At 38.7% G+C, this 24,541-nt stretch overlaps 1 protein-coding gene across 21 annotated transcripts in view; it reads right to left on the bottom strand.

Moving 5' to 3' along the window:
* NRCAM (neuronal cell adhesion molecule) overlaps positions 1 to 24,541 on the bottom strand; it is a 139,960-nt gene that overhangs the window by 17,755 nt on the left and 97,664 nt on the right. For 10 of the 21 annotated variants that reach the window (XR_008332595.1, XM_053407274.1, XM_053407273.1 and 7 more), the window contains 11 exons: positions 21,973 to 22,074; positions 20,843 to 21,040; positions 20,673 to 20,743; positions 19,620 to 19,845; positions 19,301 to 19,416; positions 18,174 to 18,378; positions 17,731 to 17,853; positions 16,325 to 16,510; positions 8,382 to 8,507; positions 5,935 to 6,087; positions 1,865 to 1,996 (listed from right to left, as the gene is read on the bottom strand). Coding sequence is in view for 20 of the 21 variants with exons in the window: in XM_053407274.1 (XP_053263249.1) it covers positions 1,865 to 1,996; positions 5,935 to 6,087; positions 8,382 to 8,507; positions 16,325 to 16,510; positions 17,731 to 17,853; positions 18,174 to 18,378; positions 19,301 to 19,416; positions 19,620 to 19,845; positions 20,673 to 20,743; positions 20,843 to 21,040; positions 21,973 to 22,074 (1,638 nt within the window). In the remaining variant the exon portion in view is untranslated. The remainder of the gene's footprint in view (positions 1 to 1,864; positions 1,997 to 5,934; positions 6,088 to 8,381; positions 8,508 to 16,324; positions 16,511 to 17,730; positions 17,854 to 18,173; positions 18,379 to 19,300; positions 19,417 to 19,619; positions 19,846 to 20,672; positions 20,744 to 20,842; positions 21,041 to 21,972; positions 22,075 to 24,541) is intronic. The other 11 variants (XM_053407279.1, XM_053407285.1, XM_053407282.1 and 8 more) reach the window with 4 other exon arrangements.

Raw genomic sequence — 24,541 nt, 5'->3', positions numbered from 1 at the left:
ATAAAGATCTGCAGACAGAATGCTGATCTTCATCATAACACAACAACTTTCTTTTGGGTTGCATCCCGCAAGAGAATTTTCTAAAGAAGCCTCTACTGCAGAAACAGCAGAAAAGAGGTATCTGGTATTATTTTTAGGCTTTGTAACTTGCAGGAGTTATATCATACTTTCTTTAGCTGATATTTATGTTTATATTCAGTTTTAGTTGAAGTGTACTTGTATGTTTGATTTTCATGTAATTTGTTTTAAATCAAGTTGAATTGTCTTTAGACCATTTTTATTATCATCACCAGTATGAAAGGAAGGAAAAGGTCTCACCCACCCTCAGATATGATTAATAAACCCAAATCTAAATAAAGTAAAAGACATGATGTTGCTTGTGCAACACAGACCATGCCTGCCATTTATAATTCCAATAGTTAATAGGTTTGCATCTTTAGTGGACACTAATGGGTCATATCAGATCACTAATGATACCAAGTCTCCAGAACAACAAAAATACAGAAGCTCCTTTGATGGATAACCGTATAATAAGCCTCATTCCGAGCCCAATAAGTGTGGGATACCTTTGCCCAGCGGTACTGTGGCCCATAGATTGCAGCAAAAAGCTTGGCGAGGTTTTGCCCAGTATCTTGTTTGTGTGGTGGGCTCATGGGAAAACGCTATAATACTGTCTGAGCAACCCTCTATAATTAACCAGTTTAAGAGTGGGAAGACTCCAGGGATTGACTATACCCCAAAAGACTTTATAAAAGTAAATCAGCACTGGTGAATACAATTGGTGGTTGCCCTTCTTATTACAATAAACAGTTCTGGTATGATCCCTTCCAGTTGGAAGAGAACAAGCTAATGACCCAGGAAGCTATAGACTTAACTATTTTCTATTAACTATGGGGAAAGTTATATACTAGGTTCTTAACCAAGATTTAATGTTCTTCCATCTGAAATGCTTTGGGGAAGGTATGTTGGCAAACCTCTTTGCTCAAGGGTATGCCCTGTAATAATAGACTTTATAGAATATGCCCCTCTGCTTTGTGATTCCTACGCTGGAATTCAGCAGCATACAATTGGATCTTTACGCAGCAAACTACCAGGAATGTCAGTTCAATTTTATGTTAAATATCCAATGGAAGATACAACCTCAAAGATGTCACTGATAGAAGCTAAATTTCTATCAGTAGCATGAGAAAATGAAAACTCATTATTTGAAATTGGAAGGACTATTTTCAGGGTTGAACTCAAGATTACAACAGTTCTATATAATTGCATTTATGTCACACTTTTGAATCTGTAATTGCTGCCAAGTTAAATTGCTTCAAATTCTTAAGATTTCACAAAAATTCCAGAAATAAATCTGAATCAAATTACAGATCCAAAGAGCAGCACAAGTAGTTCTCTACTCCCAGTTTCTTCCCACACTGTATGGCGAACTGTTTTATCTAATACTGCAGCTCTGCCCACACGAAATACTTCCATGCACGCAACAAAACTTCTTTTTCCTCTCATGATGCCTCTAGGCCTCAACATACCCTCAAAATCAGCCCCAGAAGGTTGGGAGACCCTCCAGATTTTGAGGAAATCAGGGGAAGGAGTGGAGACAGAAATCCCATTGTATCAGTAGAAGTCTGTTTGATCAGCATGGATAAAACCCAAAGTGCCTTTCAAGGCAGTTTGTGATATGACCCAGGGAACTACTGTGAAAAGATTTGATTTATTTTTATTTTATTTTATTTTATTTTATTTTAAAACCCCCAATCATTTGGGTTCCTTGATGTAGTAATCTGGATTTGGGCAATTAAGAGTAGAGAATATATTAAATGTAAATAGAATTAAATATTCAAACTCACAGTGCAACATATCGTACCTGGATATTTTCCACCTTTATTTCTCCGTATGAAACAAACTATTAGCAAAATCAGGATGAGAAGAGCAACTGCGCACATAAGACCAATGAACCATCCTTGAGTAGCAATGTCAACCTGCCGGCTTGCCTTTGCTAGAAAATGGGAAAAGATTAATTATTATTCCCAAATATCCATTACATTAGAGTAATTTCACTCACAACCATTCTGTAAAAACATTATATGTATTAATTTTGCATCAGAAGAATGACACTGAATGTGGTATCTAAGAACATTTGACCTCAGAATGGATTTGCAGCAAGATTAATTAATGATGTTCAACATTATGCATTTGATTTATTTAGCATGCTTCACATGTCATGGATCTGTAATATTTGCTTCTTTAGCATATTCTACTTATTTTGCTAACTGATACCTATATATGGAGGTGGCTATGGCTAATATTTTTATAATGCAAAATTTGGAGGAAAGTCATTGAGTCCATAGCTTTGTGCAGAAAGGATGCATAATTTTACCAGCAAGATTATAGCACATTCCTAAAGCAGATTTTAAAGTCAACGATGACAGTCAAATTAGTTCAGTCAAGCAGGTTCCTACACTTGCTCATCAGTATATGAAATTAATTGATCTGTGGAATTAACCCGCATGATCCACTTGAAGGCATTACTTATGCACAGTAGATTCACCTTTCTGCAAAAGGAAGTGCAACAAGATTTCTGTGTAGATATTTACAAGTTTCACAATTGTACTCTACAGGATTACTGCACTGTGGTTTTGAAAATGCGTTCTTTATAAAAATAAGAGGTGATTACGTTAGGGTCTGGGGTTCTTTTATAAAGTATCTGAAAAATAACCATAAGCACCAACATAGCTAGTGACTAAAATTCATAAAACTTTCAATTTCAAATGAATATATTAACATTTTATTATTTTTAAAAGTCCATTTTCTTAATAGATAAATCTGAAATTTTCCAAACATGCAGTTATGAGGAATTAAGTTTAGGGTCAAACATTAAAGGAAGACATGCACATATAACATTCAAATGTATTCTGAAATTTCATGCCAACTAAACGAAACACTCCATGCATAATGTACCAAAAATGTAACAAGAAAAGACAGTAACTTACTTCTGCAGCTTCTGATATTCCTTGCATACCAGGATACTGTTTATCCTGCTAAGGAGTACGCATTTCTAAAACCCAGTTGATGGAATCTAACTGGTACCCTTGTGCTTTTGATCCAGCAATGCCTCTGTTAATGGATGAGCTAGAGAGGAAATTGTAGCTGTTTCCTCCTTTCCTCCGCTCCTCTCTGGAGCCCATTTTTAGATGTACTGGAGGCTACAGGGATAAAATAACCACTATCACTTTTCTTCCATTAGCAGATACATCCACTGGATCAAAAACACTTCTGTGAGCACAAGGGTATCAACTGGATTCCTCCCAAGTTTTGTTTGTTTGTTTTTTTACATAAACTTTTGTAGTTGTGTTGCACAAATTGTTTTCTTTAAGCACACTGCTAATTTCCCCTGGTGAATACAGAAGCTGCAAGTACATAGGAATGGGCCGCACTGTGCTTACTTAATATGAAATAATGTCTTATTATGATGAACAAGAACTCTTTCAGAGACCACAAACATGTTATGTAGATTTGAGTCTAATCTGGGGTTTCAGACCCCCCCTGCCTTGCCCCATTTTACCTCCTCATATTTATTGTCACTAAGCAAGAATTTAGATGCTGAATTATTCCATTTAGTTTGAGGAATGAAAATTCGCTGCTACATTATGGCAATGTAATTATCTTGCCATGCTTCTCTTCAGTTTGGCTTTCTCTGCATTTCCTATAAATAAAACTCAGGAAGAAGAATTGTGCCAAGTCAATCCATGAGCATGGAAAGAAGTTGTCCCCACTATCTTCCTGCTACTTTCTTGCCCATCTTTAACTGTCCCCGGCACTCTCCAAAACACATTTCCCCTTTTCCCTTCCCTTGGTGATGAAAGGAACTGGCAAGGCAGCTCCACACCTTCTCTCCACTATTAACAGCATGAAAAGGTCCAAGGGACTATAGGGGATGTTCTTCTAAACAAGGACTTCCCCTTGCATGTTCACTAGCATTCAGGGCCCTCTATAGGTTTCATGTCCTGTGATATGGGCTGTCTACACTGCATCAGAACACCTACACCTCTTCAGGAAGGTTCTGACATTTAGTGTTCTTTAGGACCATGAATTCTGGTAAAGCCACCAACCAGGCCACCAAGGTCCTCTCCAATTATATGATTCAATGGTTTGCTATTTTTGTGTTCATCTGGGAAATGAGCTATTTTTCTTGAAATCTGCCGTCTAGTTTTAGCTTTGCAGGTGTGAAATACCCACCCCCACCCATAATCAGTTGGCTTCTGCAGCAATAGTCACAAGAAAAGTGTCATCCTATCGCCAGGGTTTCACTTAACTTCTACATAAAAAAGCTGTGAATGCTGCTGTTTAAATTTTATCAGCTTTGCTATAAACACAGAAGGAAACTGATAAAAGGTATTGTAGGGAATTGAATTAAGACCAGATCATATAATTTTACTATGACTATACTAAATACACTGACATCATAGTTTAAGAGTTTACCATAATGCCATACAATTTTTCGAACAGCCATACATTGGAAATATATAATGTAGAAGAGCATTATAGCCCCTTAACAAGACAGTACTGATTGCCCAGGGCAGTGGAGAAGAATGAAATGTTTGTCTAGAATTTAAGCTTATTGTCAGTTTGTACTTGCAGAATAGGTAGTGCTGACCATGTGTTATGAGTACAGGTGACTCCCTACTTATGAGGGGGTTACATTCCAGCACCCCATGTGCATAAGTGAAAATTGCGTAAGTGGGGAGCACCCTCTAAACACCCTTTAAATGCTCTTTCTGCCACTCTCTCTCCAATCCAGATCAAAAGTACTGTACTAAAAATATCCACAAGTGGAATTGAAGCTCTGGGGCACTGGAAGTCAGGTTCCGAGGTCTTGCAAGGCCTCAAACAGCATCTCCGAGGTCTCACAAGGACTCTGATGTGACTTTCAGTGCTTTGCAAGGCATTGTAAGTTGTGCAGGGGGCCCTGCAGTGCGGATGCTGAGCACCCACAAGATTTTTTTGTGGGTGCTCGGGCCCCCAGGTCCCCCTAGAGTTGGCACTCCTGGCAGTCACACACAAGTTGATCATGCAGAAGTGGAGATTCATCTGTACTCGCATTTTCCTGTACCAGAGGACCCTTTCTGAACACATGGGGTTGCATGTAGAAGAGCACTTTGCATTCCTCCCATATATAATCAGAGTACATGACTTTAACTTTTTAAACTGGCCCTCTTTATCAGGTTCTTTGGTATCTTTCTAATTGTTCCACATCATAAAGTTAACATTTGTTCTTAGCATTGCTTTTGAAATATTGCAGTGTATATGCAATATGCAACCAACACCTGTACCAACAGCACACCCCCTAAACACATATGATTATGCCACTCAACATGACATTGGTAACAAAATATTGGTAACAAAAACTATTATTTTCCTCTTTAAATTATTGCTGTTTTATAAAGATAAATGGAAAGACGCTCTTTATCTCCCTTCTTACATTTGATTCAGTACAAAACATGCCAAATACTATACGTATTCTGGTTTTAATAAATTTGGTCTATCAGAACAACAAAGTTAATACATTTTTATTGATCCTTAAGCTAGAAGGAACCAGTTTGATAATCTGAGTTCGATGCCCTTAGACTTAGTTATTCTCTAACACAAATGTACAATCCAGAAACAAAGAATTAAAAAGGGCCCCTCAAAAGGAGCCGTGAAAAATGTATACTTCCTTACAACAAATGGCAAAGTGATAAAGACAACCAACAAATTCATGGAGCATACCAAAGACATGCTGGTGCGAGTATGAGACACACATTTTAGCTCTCCCTTGGATAGAGCAGAAAAGGATAATTTTTATATAAATATACAAACATAACACTACTTCAGATTCCCAGCACTTAACACATCACAATTCTGAATGCAGAGCAGAATTGGTATGGTGTGCCTCACCTGGACCTGTCTCAAACACAGCATCTGAACTCCTAAAACCAGAAAGACCCTCAGCACCAACCCGGACTTTATATGATGTTCCTGGTGTTAATCCTTTTAACATAAAGAAGTTCCGGGAACCATTAACATTTTCTTTTTTCAAATCTTCTTTGCCTACAAAATTTTTAGGAACACAACAATTGGAGTATTTAAATTCACTGTCTTGAATTCATGCTTACACTTCTTACTGCCGTTTGGCAAAAGTTTAGATTTCCGTCTCAAAAATATTTTGCTGTTATTTACTAATATACAATATCTAGGTAAACTGTAGGCTAAATGACAAAGAGTATTGTGGCATCTTAAAGCCTAATATTTTTTATTATGGTACATGCTTTAATGGACTAATACAGCCTTAGTCAATGTGGTACCCCTCCAGAGGTTGTAAAATCACAATCCTCCTTGAATTTTGATCATGCTGATTGGGGTTGATGGGGTTTGTAGTCGAACAACTTATAGAGGACACTGTGTGTGTGTGCATGTGCAAACAGTAAGGAGTGAGATTGGAAGGGAACGAGTTGAAAAAAAACCTGAAGACTACAATAATTATATCTGACTTTAAATGGATGTAAAATAATTACAGGCTCTATTCACAAAGCAACATTAATAATTATGAATAGTATAGTCACAAATGATTTTATGTGCATTTAAGATATACTGTAATTGTCACAGTTTGTACTTTTTGCATTTCATTTCATAATGAAATATATACTGCTTATAACCCTGCTCCCAACCCTATGTGGGTGTATACTTGTCAACTTAGAATAGTACTTCATGCATTTGATGAACTGGAGTCCAGTTCATGAAAGCTTACGCTGTTAGATATTTATTAGCCTTTAAGGTGCCTTTATTTCTCTCTCTTTCTATTGTAGCAGCTATCAGCCAGGAAACAGTCACAATCTCATTTTTCATCTATTGTGAAAGATTCATTTTGATCAGTCTGCTAGAGGAAAGGAAGTGTTGTTTTAACTGTTAAAATGGCCACAAAGATTTGATTATAGTTTTGTTTTCTTGGAAAATGGCGTTAAAACCCTAAATTTTTAAGAGAGGCACATTTTCTACTTAGATTTTTCTTTACATTTTCCTTAATTTCTCAACAATCAAGCAAAGAAAAGGGGAGGAATTCATTCATAACCAGAATTTGTGTGGCTCATTGAACTGCCCACTTCTGCCTAGTTCATCTTTCTCAGAATTAAGAGTGAAAATCCTTCCATTCAGATATGCTTCTCACATCTTTCTGTTCAGGATTTATTAAAAATGTGAAAGATACACATTGTATAATTACACAAGGCTTCTCTGAAACTGGACTTTACTGGGGACTGATGATGGCATTATTTTCCTTCTCATGTAATGGGGCAAGTAATATGCCCTGAGCACCAAAAAGTGACCTTTGGGGGATAGCTCAGTAGGTATATCAGGGTTTTGGACTCTTAATATCAGGGTTTTGGGTTCAAGCCCCACATTGAGCAAAAGATTCCTGTATTGGGTGGTCCTTTCCAACTCTATTCTATTCTATTTTAACCTCATGGACATAATACAACTAAAGGAAAGCAAACAAGCAGACACCTTTTGCCATCAAAACATCAAGCATTTAACTTTAGGATTATAGGTGCATCAAATTGCTGCCCTGAAGATGTTTAGAAAATCAGGCTTTCTAGTTTTAATTAAGACTAATTGGCTACATATGAATTTAATGGCACAAACAAACCCAGTTTCAATATACTGTAGTTTAAAGCATTTTGCTTCATAACCTTTCAGGTTAAGCATCTCTGAAGCTGCATTGCATTAATGAGATTTTAATAACAGAATTCCAAGCACAACAAATATGTATGTGCTTAATAAGACTGAATGTACTCTATGATGGGCAGCCTCATCAACTCTCACCAGAGTGAGGTGGGGAAAGAGGAGTAACTGCAGATGCAGAAGCAGTGCTTCCTCACATATATATGCTGCTTGGTGGGGAACTACCAATTCACACAGTTTCTGCATGAGCAATTCCCTCTGGGGCTGTTTGTGCTTTTCAAAACAATGCTAAAAATTCTGCTGAATTGCTGTTTGGGGGTGCGGGAAAGGGTTTGATTCAGTCACCACCTACTAAACAGCTGATCAACAGGAATTTAGTAGCTGCGATAGAAAACTCTATGTGCAGCTCCATGCGTGTCCATTCAGTTAGGGGCATTTTATTAAGTGCTGTTGGATCTAATTCCTAAAACAATACAATAAAATAACATTAATTCAAATGTTTGTGTGTACACACTTCTATGCACTTCATATTGAAAAGTTTGCTGCAGTTGTTTAGAAGCAAAACTAGTTTTTGAAAACTTAAGTCGATATTGGGCCATTTTCTTATTATTAAAATATTTTGAAATATATTACAGCATTTGGAAGAATTCAATGAAATGTCTTCTTACTGCCTGCCACACCATATTCAACATAAATGTTCTCATGAACTGGACCCTCATACTCCCAACTGATATTGGCATAGGTCTCAGCAGCAGCTGCCGTAACATTTTTGATCCCTGGATACACTGGTGGCACTAAATACACAAGAAAAACAGAGCAAAATATGAAAGGCGGCATGCATCTCGTACAATCCAGCTTTAACTTCTTCCCTAACCTGAATCTTAAGGAATAGAATATTGATTTGTTTCCGTTTTCGGAAAAATGAAAAATGTGGACTTACCATGAATTCCCATTAGCAGCAATTCTCAGGTGGACCACTCTTCCGCTTGGTGAAAGCCCCTCCTCTTGGTTACCAGGCACGGTCCTCTTTAAAATGGAACCAAGGGGAGGAGCTTCCCTTCAGCCCCTGGGCTGTGACAAGAATTTGGATAAGCTTCTACCATGAACTTTACTCTGACAGGAGGTCTACTAATAGTATTAGTAGATCTAATACAACAAGCATGAAAACACTGGAGCTAATGTACTGCTATGGTTAACAAAGAAAAAGAACTTCCTACTAAACTATCTAAACCCACTACAGATACTGAATGGGCTTCCAAGAATATAACTGTTGCTTTTCTCTATATTTACCTATTTGCAAACTACCCCACCTATTTGCAAACTACCCCACTGAGAATGGGAATAGACAATGTCAATATTTCCCTCTCTGCAGTGGGGTAGCCTTCAATTCAGGTGTACTAGGTTTTCTTGTATCCAAACAGCAGGGAGGTTCAATTGTTTTATCCCAAAGCTGCCTTCTTCTATGAAATGCAGCATTAGGAATCTTGAGGGTGCAGCTTTGCACACAGATGGGGAGCTTCTGTAGGCTGTGGAAATAGCAGTATTGCATTTATAGTGAGCTGCCATTGTGAGGATGGACAAATCTGTCCCCACTGAAGATTACTGCAGATGGTTGGGCTTCCAACTCCCTCCCAACTCTACAATTCTATGATTAAATTTCTGTTCAGGAACAGTACATGAATGACCATGAAAGGATAGGAACATAGGAAACTGTCTTACAGTCTTACACTGACTCAGACTACTGGGTTCATCTAGCTTAGTACTGACTGGCAGCAGTTCTCCAGGTTTCCAGGTGGAGGTCCTCCCCAACCCTACCTTGAAATGCTGGAGATTGAACTGGGGGTGTTCACATGCTCTATCACTGAGCTGCTGCTCTTCCATGAAATCTGACCTGCCAATGAAAAGTGGAATGAAATACTCTAGTTCTCCTAGCTTCCATTGCTTTGCAGAAACCCCCATCTGTAGGTCATCCTAACACACCAGGGAGGGTTGCAGTGAAGCCCAAACAGGAAAAGGTGGAAAATCAGAGCCATGGGGAGTTATTCTATTTTCTTCTCCTCATTTTGCTCAGTGGCTATCGCTGCCTCTGTGTCCTTGTGTTGTTGGTTTTTTTAAAAAAAATATATGGTGGGACAAGGAGGACTCAATACCTCTCAAAGCCACCTGATAAGCTGGCACATTTAGAAAGACAGCAAATGTCTTGCACCTGTTTGGACATAATATATTTTACCAAAATTATAAAAAATGGAATGCTTTGGTGGCCCTGAGCTTGGGAAACTGGAAGGTAAGCAGTCTTTATATTTCCCCAAACTATATGAACAATCTCCATAAACAGAAGTGGACAACAGGTTCACGTATCATTTTTTCCTTCCCAAATTTGCTTTTTTGTCCTTCTACATATAATTCAAATTTCTAACTAGAAGGATTAGGGAAGGGAGGGGGGAATCTATTTTCAAAATTGTTACAAAGGTCTGTGATGCTCTGAACAACTGTCTTGCCTGCCAACAATGCAAGGCAGGCCTGGAAGCTGAAGAGAAGCCCTTCCTCATGGTGTTGTACTTTATTATTATTAATTAATTTATTATTATTATTATTATTATTATTATTATTATTATTATTATTATTATTATTATAAAAGAGGATCCTGCCTGGTAACCCAGTGGAGGTGATCCCCCGAGTTCTGTTCCACTCTGGCACCACTGGAGAATTAGTGACTACAGGATTAGCAGACATTGCATATGACGTACTAGTAAGCAAGCTATGTTAGTCTATTATGAAGTACAACTAACTATATAACCGTTTAATTCTATGCAACTCATTAAAAGTACGCCCCATTCAATTCAGTGTGACATTTCCAGATAAGTAGGCATGTTTATGAATTCTACTTCTCAGATAAAAGGCTAGCCACATCTAAAAGGCTAGCAAACATCTCAAAAGTGACAGTAATTCTACAGATTGATGGAAAACCATAAAGACACGCAGGAATATAACTTTCTATTTTCATATTGTTTTGGTAATTCTTGAATTTCTTTCCTGCAGTTTCTTTCTGTGGAACGTTGCAGTTCAGCTGTTTTGATGGGATTAAAATCCATAAGATAAATGTCATTCCCCTTATATGTTGGGAGGTACAGTCTGGGTGGACCCTGGTAATATGGTGCCCTGTGCAAGGCCAAAGCTTGATGCCCTCCCGGCCCTTGCAGCAGCTTCCCAAATTGGCTAAGCGAGGCACCGGACTTTGGGATGAAGGCACAAGGCTCTGGCAGGGTCCTGGAGCCCTACTTCACAGTTGGGCAAGAACTAACTAGGCTTTTGGAGGGACCCTGTCAAAGCCCTCGTGCCTCCTTCCCGAAGCAAGCACTTACTTAGGCTTTGTGAAGGAAGCGGGAGGGCGCCCCCTCGGCTCGGTGCCCTGTGCAGGGGAACCAGTCTCGCCACCCTAAATCCGTCTCTGGTACAGTATGCATAACAGGGAAGGTTTCAAAAAGGGGTTTCAAAAGGGTTCTCTGAATTTCCTTCATCAGAGAAAGCAGGAAAGAGGAAAACAAACAGCGAAAATATTTTTACAGAGTAAAAATGTTTCATACATCACAGCACCATCTTACCTGTTAAGTCAACACAACACATACATAAATGGACACCCATGCAGGTTCTTTTTAAAGACATTTTACTCGATACAATAGGAGAACAAGTTGCAAAAGGAAAACAAGCATATAAAATCATTATTAAAATGCAGATCAATAATAATATTAGTTATAGCTATCTTGAAAGGCTAATAATCATTCATTCATCACTCTGATGGACATAGGCTTTTATCACAAGGAGGCACCCATCAAGAACTGCAATGGTACAACCTGTACAATCCCAGAGATGACCAAGTAAAAAAGGATTTTATAGCTGAAGTGTATGGTAGGTTGCGTTTGTTACTTTATTAATGATTTGTATGATTTTTTTACCCACCCTTCACCTCGGGCGGGTTACAGCAATGTAATAAACAATAATAAACACAGATAAGCAGTAAAAATCATAAAACAGTTTCTGTCACAAAAGAACAGCAGAAATTCAGCAAAAGAGGTGGGTTTCATAAAATGAAAACCTTAGCTGTTAAAAGGTAAGGTAAAGTGATGCCTCTTCAGCACCTCTGTGTGTTCTATGTGGTTAATTCACAACATGTTTTCAAACATTATTCAGCATGCAAAACCATTTGAGGAATGAAATACCATGCATTTCTTTCCCCCTGGAAACAATGTGAAAAACCTGTCAGGGGAAAGATCCGAGTTTTTTATTTTTATTTTTAAGATTGTGCTAATCCACCCCAACAATGGTCCATCACCCAGCTTCTGGAACTGAAATAAACTTCCTGCTTTCTGTGGCAGCACATATTTACTGCTGCTTGATCCAGAAAAGAAGGAAGCTCCCAGTTTGCATCTGTAAAACAAAATATAGAATCGCCCTACTTTGAGCCTGTGTAAGTTCTAGGTACTCAAAAATAGGAACCTTCCTTGATGAACTTGCAAAACAGATGCCTTTTAGTGATGCAGCAGATATGCAAAATTAAAGGAAGTTGCGGCAAAACACAATTGGATATTATTCCTTCAATAAAGAGGACTTAATTCTGACTGATTTCTTGAAAATGTCTGAAGACTAATCTTTGCTTCCCCCAAAATAACAGTTTACATTATGATGCAACACATTGTTACCAGTCAGTTAGCACATTTGTGAACTGTGCTCCACTCTGCAGAGATGCATTCAGAGCAAAATCAAACATGAATCTGTTCATGCTCTAGGCACAGAGAGGAATTTATGGAGAATTGAGATTTTGGAAACGTTTCTCTTGGAGTAATCTAACAAAGCAGGTAAAGTCCAGCTCCAATGACCTTCTGCCGGTTCGCTCACTGCAAGAAGTAAAGTTACAGGGAACTAGGCAGAGGACCTTCTCAGTAGAGGCACCCACCTTGCTTAACGCCCTTCAATCAGATGTTGAACAGATAATCAATTGTATGACTTTTAGAAGACAGCTGAAGGCAGCCCTGTATATGGAATTTTTTTAAGTTTGATGTATTATTGTGTTTTTATATTTTGCTGGAAGCCACTTAGAGTGGCTGTGGCAACCCAGTCAGATGGGCAGCATATGGAATTATTTATTTACTATTACTATTATTATTTTCAGGAAAACAAAGACTTTTCATCTTTGCCATTGTGGTCCCCCCCACCCCAATACAGATGATTGTATTATGAACAGGGGATGCTAACATCCAGCCTAAAAGGCTTTGGCCCAGTATGCCTGCAGAAGCATCTCCACCCCCATTGGTCAGCCCGGACACTGAGGTCCAGCTCTGAGTGAGTTTACAGGGAACTAGGCAGAGGGCCTTCTTGGTAGTGGTGCCCGCCCTGTGGAATGCCCTCCCATCAGATGTCAAGCAAATGAACAACTATCTGACTTTTAGCCAGCCCTGTTTAGGGAAGTTTTTAATGTTTGATGTTTTATCGTGTTTTTAATATTCTGTTGGGAGCTGCCCAGAGTGGCTGGGGAAACCCAGCCAGATGGGCAAGGCACTACTGCTACTACTAATCATTTATTACTATTATTATTACAATTGTTGTTGTTATCCTCTGCTTCAGTTAATAAACTACATATCTAGAGAGCTTTATTTTTTTATTAACCAAGTTAAATAGCCAGTTAATTCATATAAATAGGCAAAATACCAACAATGACAACCATCTATTTCAAGTAGTTTATATGTATATTGTGTTTCATTATGTGTTTAAGTAAAAACTTAAATCAGAATTTTTTTATATGGGATTTTAAAAAATAGAGAATAATGCAGTGGAATGAATTTATGAATATATACATGGGGAAAACTGACATGAGTCAGAAATAGGCTGATGTGTCCAGATTCTCTGAAATTTTGATTTGAAATTCTACAGGAAGTAATCCAACATTATGATGTTTTAATCCATGATGCTTTAATCCAACATCACAGTGCTATACTACTCTTTAGATAGTAGTATTGATTACCATTTCTCCAATTATTGTTTATATTTCACTTTCTTATGCTAATAACAACAGCCATCTTAACTTTCAGCTAATAAGTTCTATAAGCTGTGAACCAAACAGAACATTTAACAGGTCAGCCTATGCACAGATAACATAAAACTCTCCAATAGAGCAATAGATAATAGGAACCAAAATGGTCATGAAACTATCCTCTCGGTGTGTTTATTAAGGCGACACATATAAGGAGAAAGGTATACTGGAAACGAGTAAGCAAAAGATGGCATTCAATAAACTGACTGTACATGTCTGTGTGTCTGTGTATTTGAAAAGTGAACTTTATTTAATACCATCTTTGCTTCCATTTTATTTGCAATATACTAGGCCACTTTGCTTCTACAGGACACAGACATCTGAAAGCTTGGTGTGACCAATAAACACATGACACTAGATCTCACCACTGCTTGAATTAATTGGGGAGGGAAGCCTTTACTCCCGCCCCCCATTGCTAGCAGAGGCATTCTCAGAGGTTCTGAAGGAGGAGAAACCTGCAAGCTATCATTACTGCCACAAAGCAGCCTTAGTGATAGAAAAATGAGCTCCTCCCTGTAGCACAAACTTGCCTCCTCCTCAGAGCCTGTCTAATGGATTGTCATGAAAGACAGTAGATACACGTATGCTTTTTGAAGCAATAAGACAGGTACTATGTTAAAGAAATTGATGGGTGTCCCATAAACATTCCCTCTATCAGCACAACATTCTCCTTTAATGAATTGCATTGTTCCTTTCACTTTTACAGGCTGATTTCTATTTAAAGAAACTGAATTTAGAATCTGCAAAAATCCATACAATTCATGCTCATCTTTACCTGCACTTAGGTCAAGCGGAAGAATACCAGCATAAGTGGAAGAAAATAAAACGACACTACATAATTAGGTACAACAAAAGGAGCGTATATATCTATATACCTATAGTATAAATCTACACATATATATTAAAGTGCAAAGGTATGCAGTTAAAGTATTAGAAGAAGGGAATAAGAAGTTAAACACTCACACTAAAGAGTGATTTTAAAAACAAAGGCTAATAATCATGCATTTGTTTCACCTACTATTATTTTTTTTAAAAAAAGAAATATCTTTCTTAACCACTTTTCCTTTTGTCTTATAATTTATTAATGTGCAGTTAAGTTAAGTTAAATCATAGGTGTGCATGCATGTGCGCGCACGCACGCACGCACACACACACTATAGCAGTTTTCCAGAATAAAGACACTTCCTTGTTCTGCCAAACTTAGGACAATTGTCGGTTGCTTTGTCCAAATAAAGGACTTGCCTGACAGCTTTTTCTTTTCTTTTCTAAGTGACCAGCATTACTTTCCTCTGTTTGCCAGTTTTTATGATGCTTTTAGTCTGGCATCTTCAAAAACAGCAGTACTTGCTTTTTGAGGGAAGGTCACTTTATAGTTTCTTTCACTTGTAACTTGCCACTGCTTAGCACCTTACGTGTTATGCTATGTTTGGTTTTGGCTTTAATCCCTGTTTTGGATACTATTAGATTCAGGGCAGTGATTCAGAGGAAAGTATTATACCTGCAGAACAGGCTTTAATTAGGAATCCTGATGCAGCAGCCAAAACTGGAGAACTGATACAAAATACAATGCATTATATTTGGGGTATAATACATGATGGTAATGCATAGACAGCTGCAGTATACAGGTGCTTTTACATGGCTTTCTGACTATTGTTTTCATGTTAATGATCCTGAGGTATCTGCTCAAATACATCCCCAATGATTAAGCTACGAAAGCAAATGGCACGTCCAAATGGCAACTTTCTGTGCACTTGGTCGGATATTGTAGAGTATGGGTAAAAATATATATTTCAGGTAGAGATTTCTCCCCACAGGGTATATCTGTACTCACAAAGAAAAAACACCCATGTGAAACTGCACAATCCACAGTGGTTTAATGTAAGGTAGGGAGGCAGCTCTGACTGAATCACTCAGGACTGCAGGAAGTATAAATGCTAAAAAGTAAAGCTAAAGGGTAATGGGACCCCTGACCATTAGGTCCAGTCATGACCGACTCGGGGGTTGCAGCGCTCATCTTGCTTTATTGGCCGAGGAAGCTGGCATACAGCTTCCAGGTCATGTGGCCAGCATGAATAAGCCGCTTCTGGCGAACCAGAGCAGCGTACGGAAATGCTAAAAGTAGACATTAAATCTCCTAAAGTCTTGTTTTCATTGGGCAGTGGAAAGCAAGGAAACCGTTTCATAAAATACATACAACTGCAAGATGATCATATAGCCATTTTAGAGTAAATTTTGTGTGACCATAGCCCAGCTATGGTGCCTGGAAAGCTATGTGACAATTTAAAAAGCATAGTTTAGCATGACACAATAGATATAAGTGACTATATGCATATGAAAGTCCCTTGTAAAACAATTATGCACAGCTTTTCTAGGGATAAACATTACAGCAGTTCTAAGAGCACCAAATTTTTGAAAACCAAAACCACAGAGACAATTCTCCAACTACAGACAGCCAAATTCACTTATTTTTTGAGAGAGAAAAATAGCACAATTATTCAAATATAAGTGGACGTTCTTTATACATACCCATCTTACCTTCATCCATAATTGTTACTGCCTCCTCTGTTATTTGACTTCCAGCTCCAACTGATGTCTGTGCGTAGAAGTAAAACTTGTATCGAGTGCTGTAATTTAAGTTGCTTAATATCAGGCTGGTCTCATTGGCTGGTATACTGATCTCTTCCAAGCGGCCTAATTCATGTGTGTTATTAACTGTTGAAAGACAGCACAAATAATATAGTTAAGTAGTTGTTTGGAAGCACATAACTGTTGCATCAAAAAGCATTGCACCAGATTTAACAACACATATTGAATTAGTAAACTCCCTTAATCACGTGACCATGGATGGCTCAGGTGGTTGCAGCATGGTGCTGATAATACCAAGATCGCAGGCTTGATCCTTGTATGGGACAGCTGCATATTCCTGCATTGCAGGGGGGTGGACTAGATGATCCTCAGGGTCCCTTCCATCTCTACAATTCTATGATTCTATGTAGCCATATGGCACACGTTTTGGCACACTAAGCAGTATGTTTTTCAGCAGCCCTAGGTAAAAATTGAATTATGCAGCATTGCTCTCTGGTACTGTGGAAAGTCATGGATTTGTGTGTTATCTTCTTCATGCCTCTAAGGCTGTAGCCAAGGCAAGCAGGGAGGAAAACAGAGGCTAAAAATAAAATAAAATTGGAGGGAGTGTGACAGATGCTGGAAAAGCAGAAAACGTTTGATGGGGCAAGCTGAAAGGGAATGGAGTGGGAAAGAACTTTATTATTATTTTTAAATGAAGAAGCACACCAACAGTTGTGGAGGGCTGGGCAAGGTTAACTCAGACAGACAGACCATACAGACATGGAAAACCTAAACCTGAAATAGTGGAGTGCTTTGAAAAAAATAAATCAGCCATGAATCAAAACTGAAGGCTGATGGGAGGAGGTAGCGATTTTGAGCAGTGATTTTGCCTTCAACCATCAGGTGGCATTCCAAAACCACACGATGCCAGATTGCATGAGAGAGAGAGAAAAGTGCTATCCTGCAACCTGCTTTCTATAAGAATGGGACACCAAGAATGCAGAAGTGGAATACAATGGAAGTTTTAAAAGTCGACAGATTTGATTTAGCATTGCCCATTCCCATTTGAAGCATTTTTAATAAACTGTTCCCTACAATATATATATATATATATATATATATATATATATATATATATATATAAATGAAAGCTTATACCAAGAACAAACTTAGTTGGTCTCTAAGGTGCTACTGGACATCATCATCATCATCATCATCATTATTATATATTTCGACTGCATCAGACCAACACGGCTACCTACCTGAATCTGTTCCCTACAAAGATATATTATCAACTTAAAAAGCTGCTATTAACTATTCAGTAATCATGTGTTTTGAGAAATGAAAAACAACTGTCTACTCACTTGGTTGAAACTTTAGTATATATCCTACCACAACACCATTTGGATGAGAAGGTGGTCCCCATTCCAAAGTGAGGGAATCCAGATTGGGATTGGTAATCTTCAAAAATGAGGGTGCACTCGGAACTTTTAAGATGATAAAATGACACATGTTAAAGATAAGTAACAAACTTGCCATCACCACCACCACCATTATTAACTAAAATTAAATAAAGTTCAAATACAAGCCAGTGTAAATGAGCCCTACATTTACTTCCACCTTTTACACAATGTACGGTAATACTGATTAGGTAGTGGAACAATGTAAGACCCACATTCTAATCTGATTCATGTTTTACTCAAGAAATCCTAGTGATCACTGCTAGGATTATGATTTTCAAGAATGTAAAATGCATTTGAAACATTAAATGCAAATAGAGTAGCTTTATTGTTTTCTAACTGCATACCTCCTTCGGGAGTTTTAAATGTTTCATCAGGGGTTGCTGGTCCTTCTCCTTTTCCATTAACCACTCTAACATTCAATTTGTAAGTGCTATATGGCTCCAGTCCTGGCAACATTCCATGCGTCTTATTTCCAGGAAAAGACAATGCCTTTTTTTCAACATGCTGGTTAATTCTTCCAGATAAACTTTCCACTTTCATATAGTAAATCTAAAAATTAAATATATATTTTTTAAAAAATATTTATCCACTGCTTTACTGGTTTGCAACATACTATGATAAAGGTTTCTGCCATGCAATTTAGGGTTCTGAGGCTCTTTTACTGAGGCATACAAAATCCTAAACATGCTTATTTGGATATATGCAATCCTATGCATGTTTATTTCGACATAAAGCCCATAAGCCCCACCAACAGATCCTTTTAATCAAGTGCTTTTAAGACTGTTCATGTTCATCTGTGGTTACAGGGTGTGATTTAATTTTTTTAGCCCATGACAATTACACGGCATATATGTTGCATTCACCTTTATTTTTATTACTTTAAAAGGTTTATCAGAAACAAATCTGAAGCGATTTAGTGGCACAGCAGGATGATAGTATTTGATAAAACAGTACCTGCCAGGTTTATGCAGAACATTATTTATAAAGTGAATTGTTTTAAGTTTTATCTAATATGCTGGTATGAGAAGGTAGAATTCACAATTATTAGCAGTAGAAAAAAATAACTATTCAAGCCTGCTGATTTTTTCCCTAATGCTAGTTGTACTAGAAAGAATAATCCCTGGTTGAGTCATGCTATATTAATTTTCAGAACCATTCACGTCACACTTTTCTGGAAGCACTTAAGGGTAAAGGATATCAGCAGTCAGGCTAAAAATCGTTTTTGACAGAATGAACTAATGGCCTTTCTTCTAGAAAGTGAAGCACAATGGCTCAAGCAGTTACTTTAATCACATGGAAGCTGACAGAATAGCTATTTCAATCAAATACTGGCTGTTGAAAATGAAACAGACTGCTATAAAAAGAGATAAGCTTTAATATTTAGAGTTCAGAACTCATAGCTAGAAGTTCCCACCCCAAAAATAGAAACAAAGAGTAAATATTGTTTAAGAGGCTACAATGGTTAACTTACTTTGTATCCCTGAAGATGACCTCGGACATACTTTAACAGAACTGGATCCCATTGCACTTTTGCTAAGGTGCTGTTTACAACTTGTACCTGCAAATTGCCTGGAGCAACCATTGGTACTGTTGGAGAAAATTCAATGAATCTCAGGTTAGAGCAACTTACACACACTCATGACACTTTAGAGACTTCAGAAGTCTAGAAATTTGGTTGTGAATCTATATATTGCACCATAATGTAATTACTACCAAAGCTTCAGTGCATTGCGATAAATGTATAGCCCTCGCAGCAAGGATTATTGCGAGAGGAAAAAAAATCAACTTACAATCTTCCCCAGAATGTCCAATTGTGGTTGTTGGTTCTGGAGCAGGTCCCAAGTCATTTAACGCCTGCACTTTTATCTCGTAAGGAGCAAAGGTTGGTGTACCAGACACAATATATTTGGATACATTTGCAACTGTAACAGATGTCCAATCATCATCGCCATCCTTCTGCCGCCAACTGACTTTGTACTGGAGCCCTGGACCGTTGGACTGAAAATGCTTTAAGGGCTAAAATGGAAAGTGAAAAAGAAGAAGATATTTATAGTTAGCTACTGCATTTAAAGAAAATACAGAAAATAAGACAAGAATTATATAAAACCATTGACCTTGGTTTGAAGAATTCCACAATATGCCAATTTAATCAGGTGCTTCCTGTGAAATGTATTGATCTTATTGCTTGCATAGTTAGATATTTCCAACCAAACCCTTTCAGAAATCTTGGGCAGTTTCATTGTTCCCCTTTTTATTTAATTTAATGAAATTTTATTCTTATACAGGCAACTCCCCACTTGTGTGTGATCTACTTGCATGCAACTGCACACATGTGCAATACCAGTAAACCAGAACTGGGGAGCACCCTGGAGAGTCCTTGTGGCTCATGTAGAGACCCTCCCAAGAGCCTGAAGAAAGTGTCCTCTTTGGGCTCTGGGGAGGGTCTCCTTGCAAGCCAGAGGTGTAGTGGGGCTATGGTGAGCTGCTCAGCTGATGCATGGGGAAGGTTTCCTGTGCAGCAGCTGAGCAGCCTAAGCAAACCTTCAGCACATGGGAAGATCCTCGCTAAAAGAAGACACCCTCTTCAGGCACCAAGGAGGCTCTCCTCATGAGCCAGAGGGGCAGTGGTGCTTTGTTGAGGCTGCTCAGCTGACACGTGGGTAAGCAACTGCTGCTACGCTACCCCACACGTCAGATGTTAGGTGGGGAGGCTGAGCAGCCTCAACAAAGTCCCACTGCCCTACAGCTTGTGATGAGACCCTCCCTGGAGCCCAAAGAGGACACCTTCTTTGGGATCAAATTCTGAAAGGGTTCAAACTCTTAAAAAATGTATATATCCTTACCTCCCACATGATCACCAAATTATCAGGTTCTGATCCAATCCCTTGAACCCCAGTAGGATTGTCATCCGGCTCTAGAAGTTAAATATTTATATTTGAGTAAACTCTTTACCCATCCCAAATAATTCAGTAATGGTCTAAGCTGATAATTGTAAGTGATAGCGTTTATTTACTTGCAGCTTTTGTAAAGTATTGTTCAGAGGCTTCACTTGGTTGGCTATTTCCAATGTCATTGACAGCTATTACACGAAATGAATAGTTAACATATGGTGACAGCTTTAAATGTACAGTTGTCAGGATCCCAGAGATTTCTGTCAGGTAGTTCCATATCCCTGGTTCACGCATGGCATCTTCATATTCAATGACAAACTCTGCATATAAAATAAAAGAGGATTGCTTCAGAAACCAGAGAACTTTCTGTCATGCAACAAGCAAAAAGGAAATGTTTCAGATTATAATGAGCTGAGGACAATATCTATGTCAATATAATTTTATAAGAAATTGTCCTCTTTTAGTGTAGGAATGGCATGATATCAACATGATTATTATTATTATAGGTTTCACTATCTATTATCTCTGTATACTGAAAAATGGTTAGGATGGAATGTAAACATTTTTTCTTAGAAATAAATATATTTTTAAAAATATGATAATTGTATAAAAAGAGGTTTTCATGTGCTTGAAAACAGGAATGCTATAGCCTTAAAAGTTGGCAGATTGTCCTAGAAATAGACTTCTCTAACCCAGCTTGTAGCATTTGTTTATGGCAGCAGCAGCTGCACACCATCAGGGCTGGTGCTGGTTAAAGGGAAGAGGAACAGAAAAGCCAGACCACAGAGAGACAAAGGAGATGAGAAGAAGACAACGAGCGAAGCAGCATTTGACTTCCAGTTCCTCTGAGATGAGCCATTACTATGGCCACATTTCAAGGCATTCTGTTGTCAGGAAAGAGAAGAACTTGATATCTGTGCTGGCAAAGCAAACAGAGGGGTGGGTGGCTGAGAAAAAAATGTGGATGGTTGAAAGAGAGCAAGCACATACACACAAGAGAAGTCACAGAAAAGGCCGTGCCTCGTGATCTCCAGCTCTTAATGAAAAGAAAGGTTCCCACCCCTGCCTTAAAGAATTGTGCCTTTTTATTTTATTTAGTGTCCAATAATGGTACAAAAGTGTACAGCTAATAAGAAAATTGCAAATGAAAAATATAATTACTTAGAATCTGGGAATAAAACACACTCCCTTTTAAATGTAACACATTGTTCCCCTTTTAATTTAATTTAGTCAAATAGATAGCAAACCATACTCGTAATAGGGCTATTATTGTCATTGCCCGGTATCCACGTGAGCTGAACAGTTCTCTCTTGATGATCTGTCAATTCCAAATCAAAAGGTGGATCAGGACGATCTGAAAGCCAAATAAGCGCAAAGGAAGATAAACACAAATTAGTTGCTATCCAGGAAAACAAAATCTAATCATAACTGCATTCAACATGTACAAATGATTTAGTGGTCACTAGCATGCAACTGCAATGAAAATGAATAACCGATTTTGCTGGGAAACAATGCAAAAAGAAGAAAAAGCAAGAATTGTTACAAGAACTCCAGTGCCAGATTGCCTTTTAAGAAATAATGGTAACTGGAAAGTTGAGAAGTAGTATGGTTCGCCAGCAGTTTCAGTTTATGATTAATGATGATGAGTAGAAAACTACTGTATATGAAAGCAAGTCTCTTCATACACAAAAAGGAAAATAAAAAGCATACATATTAACAAACAAAAAAACTGTTTCAGAATTACAGTGATCAGAAGCACTCTGATGTTCTTTTTCTAGGAAGGTTCTAATAATAATAGTAGTAATAATAACAATAATTTCACCTGGCAAAGCCAATTCAAAGCCATTTAAAAGTAGAAGATGGCAGAGTGGGGCTATGCCACTTACCTGACCATCCTTCAACTGAGTTGCTCCTGTATACTGGGACAGAGAGGGGTGTGGTTGACATGGTGAAATCCAATGTACCTGCCAGCACGTTTGCACTGCACCAACCTCTTCCTCCCCCTTCCTGTCTTAGTATGCAACAACAACTCAGCTATTGACCATGCCCATAGTTTATCATCACCGCTGCTTCTTTCTTTTTTTCATCTGCAGTTATTCACTCTCGATAATATACATTTCGAATGGGCTTAACTGTGATGGTATCACAACTTCCCCTCAAAATTGGTATGGGGTGGGTGGGGAAGGAGAGTAGGGATCTTAGAACAGCATTTCTAATTCATCCAAAACCACAATTGTCACCAATCCTTGGAGGAAGCCATGATGATAATATAATGAATTATGATATGTAGATTATTTGAAATGTGGCTTCAGCGGTCTCTACGTGAATAACTTGCTCTCCAGAGAGGTTCAGCTGATGCTGATTTGTTCTCCTGACATTTTTATTTTCCTGAACTTTTAAGATGATTTTAGGGGTCTGGGTGCATTTTAAGCTTTAGGTGCTAGATTTATATGGTTTGAAGAACTAACTCTGTTTTGATGTACCACTATTTTATATATTTTTAATTATTTGAGGACCAAACTAGAAGATAAAGGCACAGATATGGAGCTGATATTATTGTTGTTGCTTCTGCTGCTGTTTTTACACAAATTGTCACCATGTAAGGCTCATCAGATATGCAGATGACACAACCTTGATGGCAGAAAGTGAGGAGGAATTAAAGAACCTTTTAATGAGGGTGAAAGAGGAGAGCGCAAAATATGGTCTGAAGCTCAACATCAAAAAAACGAAGATCATGGCCACTGGTCCCATCACCTCCTGGCAAATAGAAGGGGAAGAAATGGAGGCAGTGAGAGATTTTACTTTCTTGGGCTCCATGATCACTGCAGATGGTGACAGCAGCCACGAAATTAAAAGACGCCTGCTTCTTGGGAGAAGGGCAATGACAGGCCTAGACAGCATCTTGAGAAGTAGAGACGTCACCTTGCCAACAAATGTCCGTATAGTTAAAGCCATGGTTTTCCCAGTAGTGATGTATGGAAGTGAGAGCTGGACCATAAAGAAGGCTGATCGCCGAAGAATTGATGCTTTTGAATTATGGTGCTGGAGAAGACTCTTGAGAGTCCCATGGACTGCAAGAAGATCAAACACATCCATTCTTAAGGAAATCAGCCCTGAGTGCTCACTGGAAGGACAGATCCTGAAGCTGAGGCGCCAATATTTTGGCCACCTCATGAGAAGAGAAGACTCCCTGGAGAAGACACTGATACTGGGAAAGATGGAGGGCACAAGGAGAAGGGGGCGACAGAGGATGAGATGTTTGGATAGTGTTTTCAAGGTTACCAGCATGAGTTTGACCAAACTGCGGGAGGTAGTGGAGGACAGAGGTACCTGGCGTGCTCTGGTCCATGGGGTCACGAAGAGTCGGACACGACTAAACGACTAAACAACAACAACAAAGGTTCATTTTGAATCACCTTGGATGGTAGGGGAGTACTAACCCTTTGCTACTTCTGTGGTCCATATGCAATCCCTAAGGTAAGGTAAAGGTACCCCTGCCCATACAGGCCAGTCTTGCCAGACTCTGGGGTTGTGCGCCCATCTCACTCAAGAGGCCAGGGGCCAGCGCTGTCTGGAGACACTTCCGGGTCACGTGGCCAGCGTGACATCGCTGCTCTGGCGAGCCAGAGCCGCACACGGAAACGCCGTTTACCTTCCCGCTAGTAAGCGGTCCCTATTTATCTACTTGCACCCGGGGGTGCTTTCGAACTGCTAGGTTGGCAGGTGCTGGGACCGAGCAACCCTACCCACCCCCAAATTAAATAGAGAGTTCTCTCCTTTGTGCAAAAACTGATGGCTGAGACAGCAGTGGTTTGAATTGG

This window comes from Podarcis raffonei, chromosome 10 (assembly GCF_027172205.1).
Source record: "Podarcis raffonei isolate rPodRaf1 chromosome 10, rPodRaf1.pri, whole genome shotgun sequence".
NCBI lineage: Eukaryota > Metazoa > Chordata > Lepidosauria > Squamata > Lacertidae > Podarcis > Podarcis raffonei.
Note: the sequence above shows the minus strand (reverse complement) of the source record. Positions and strands in the feature narration are given on the sequence as shown.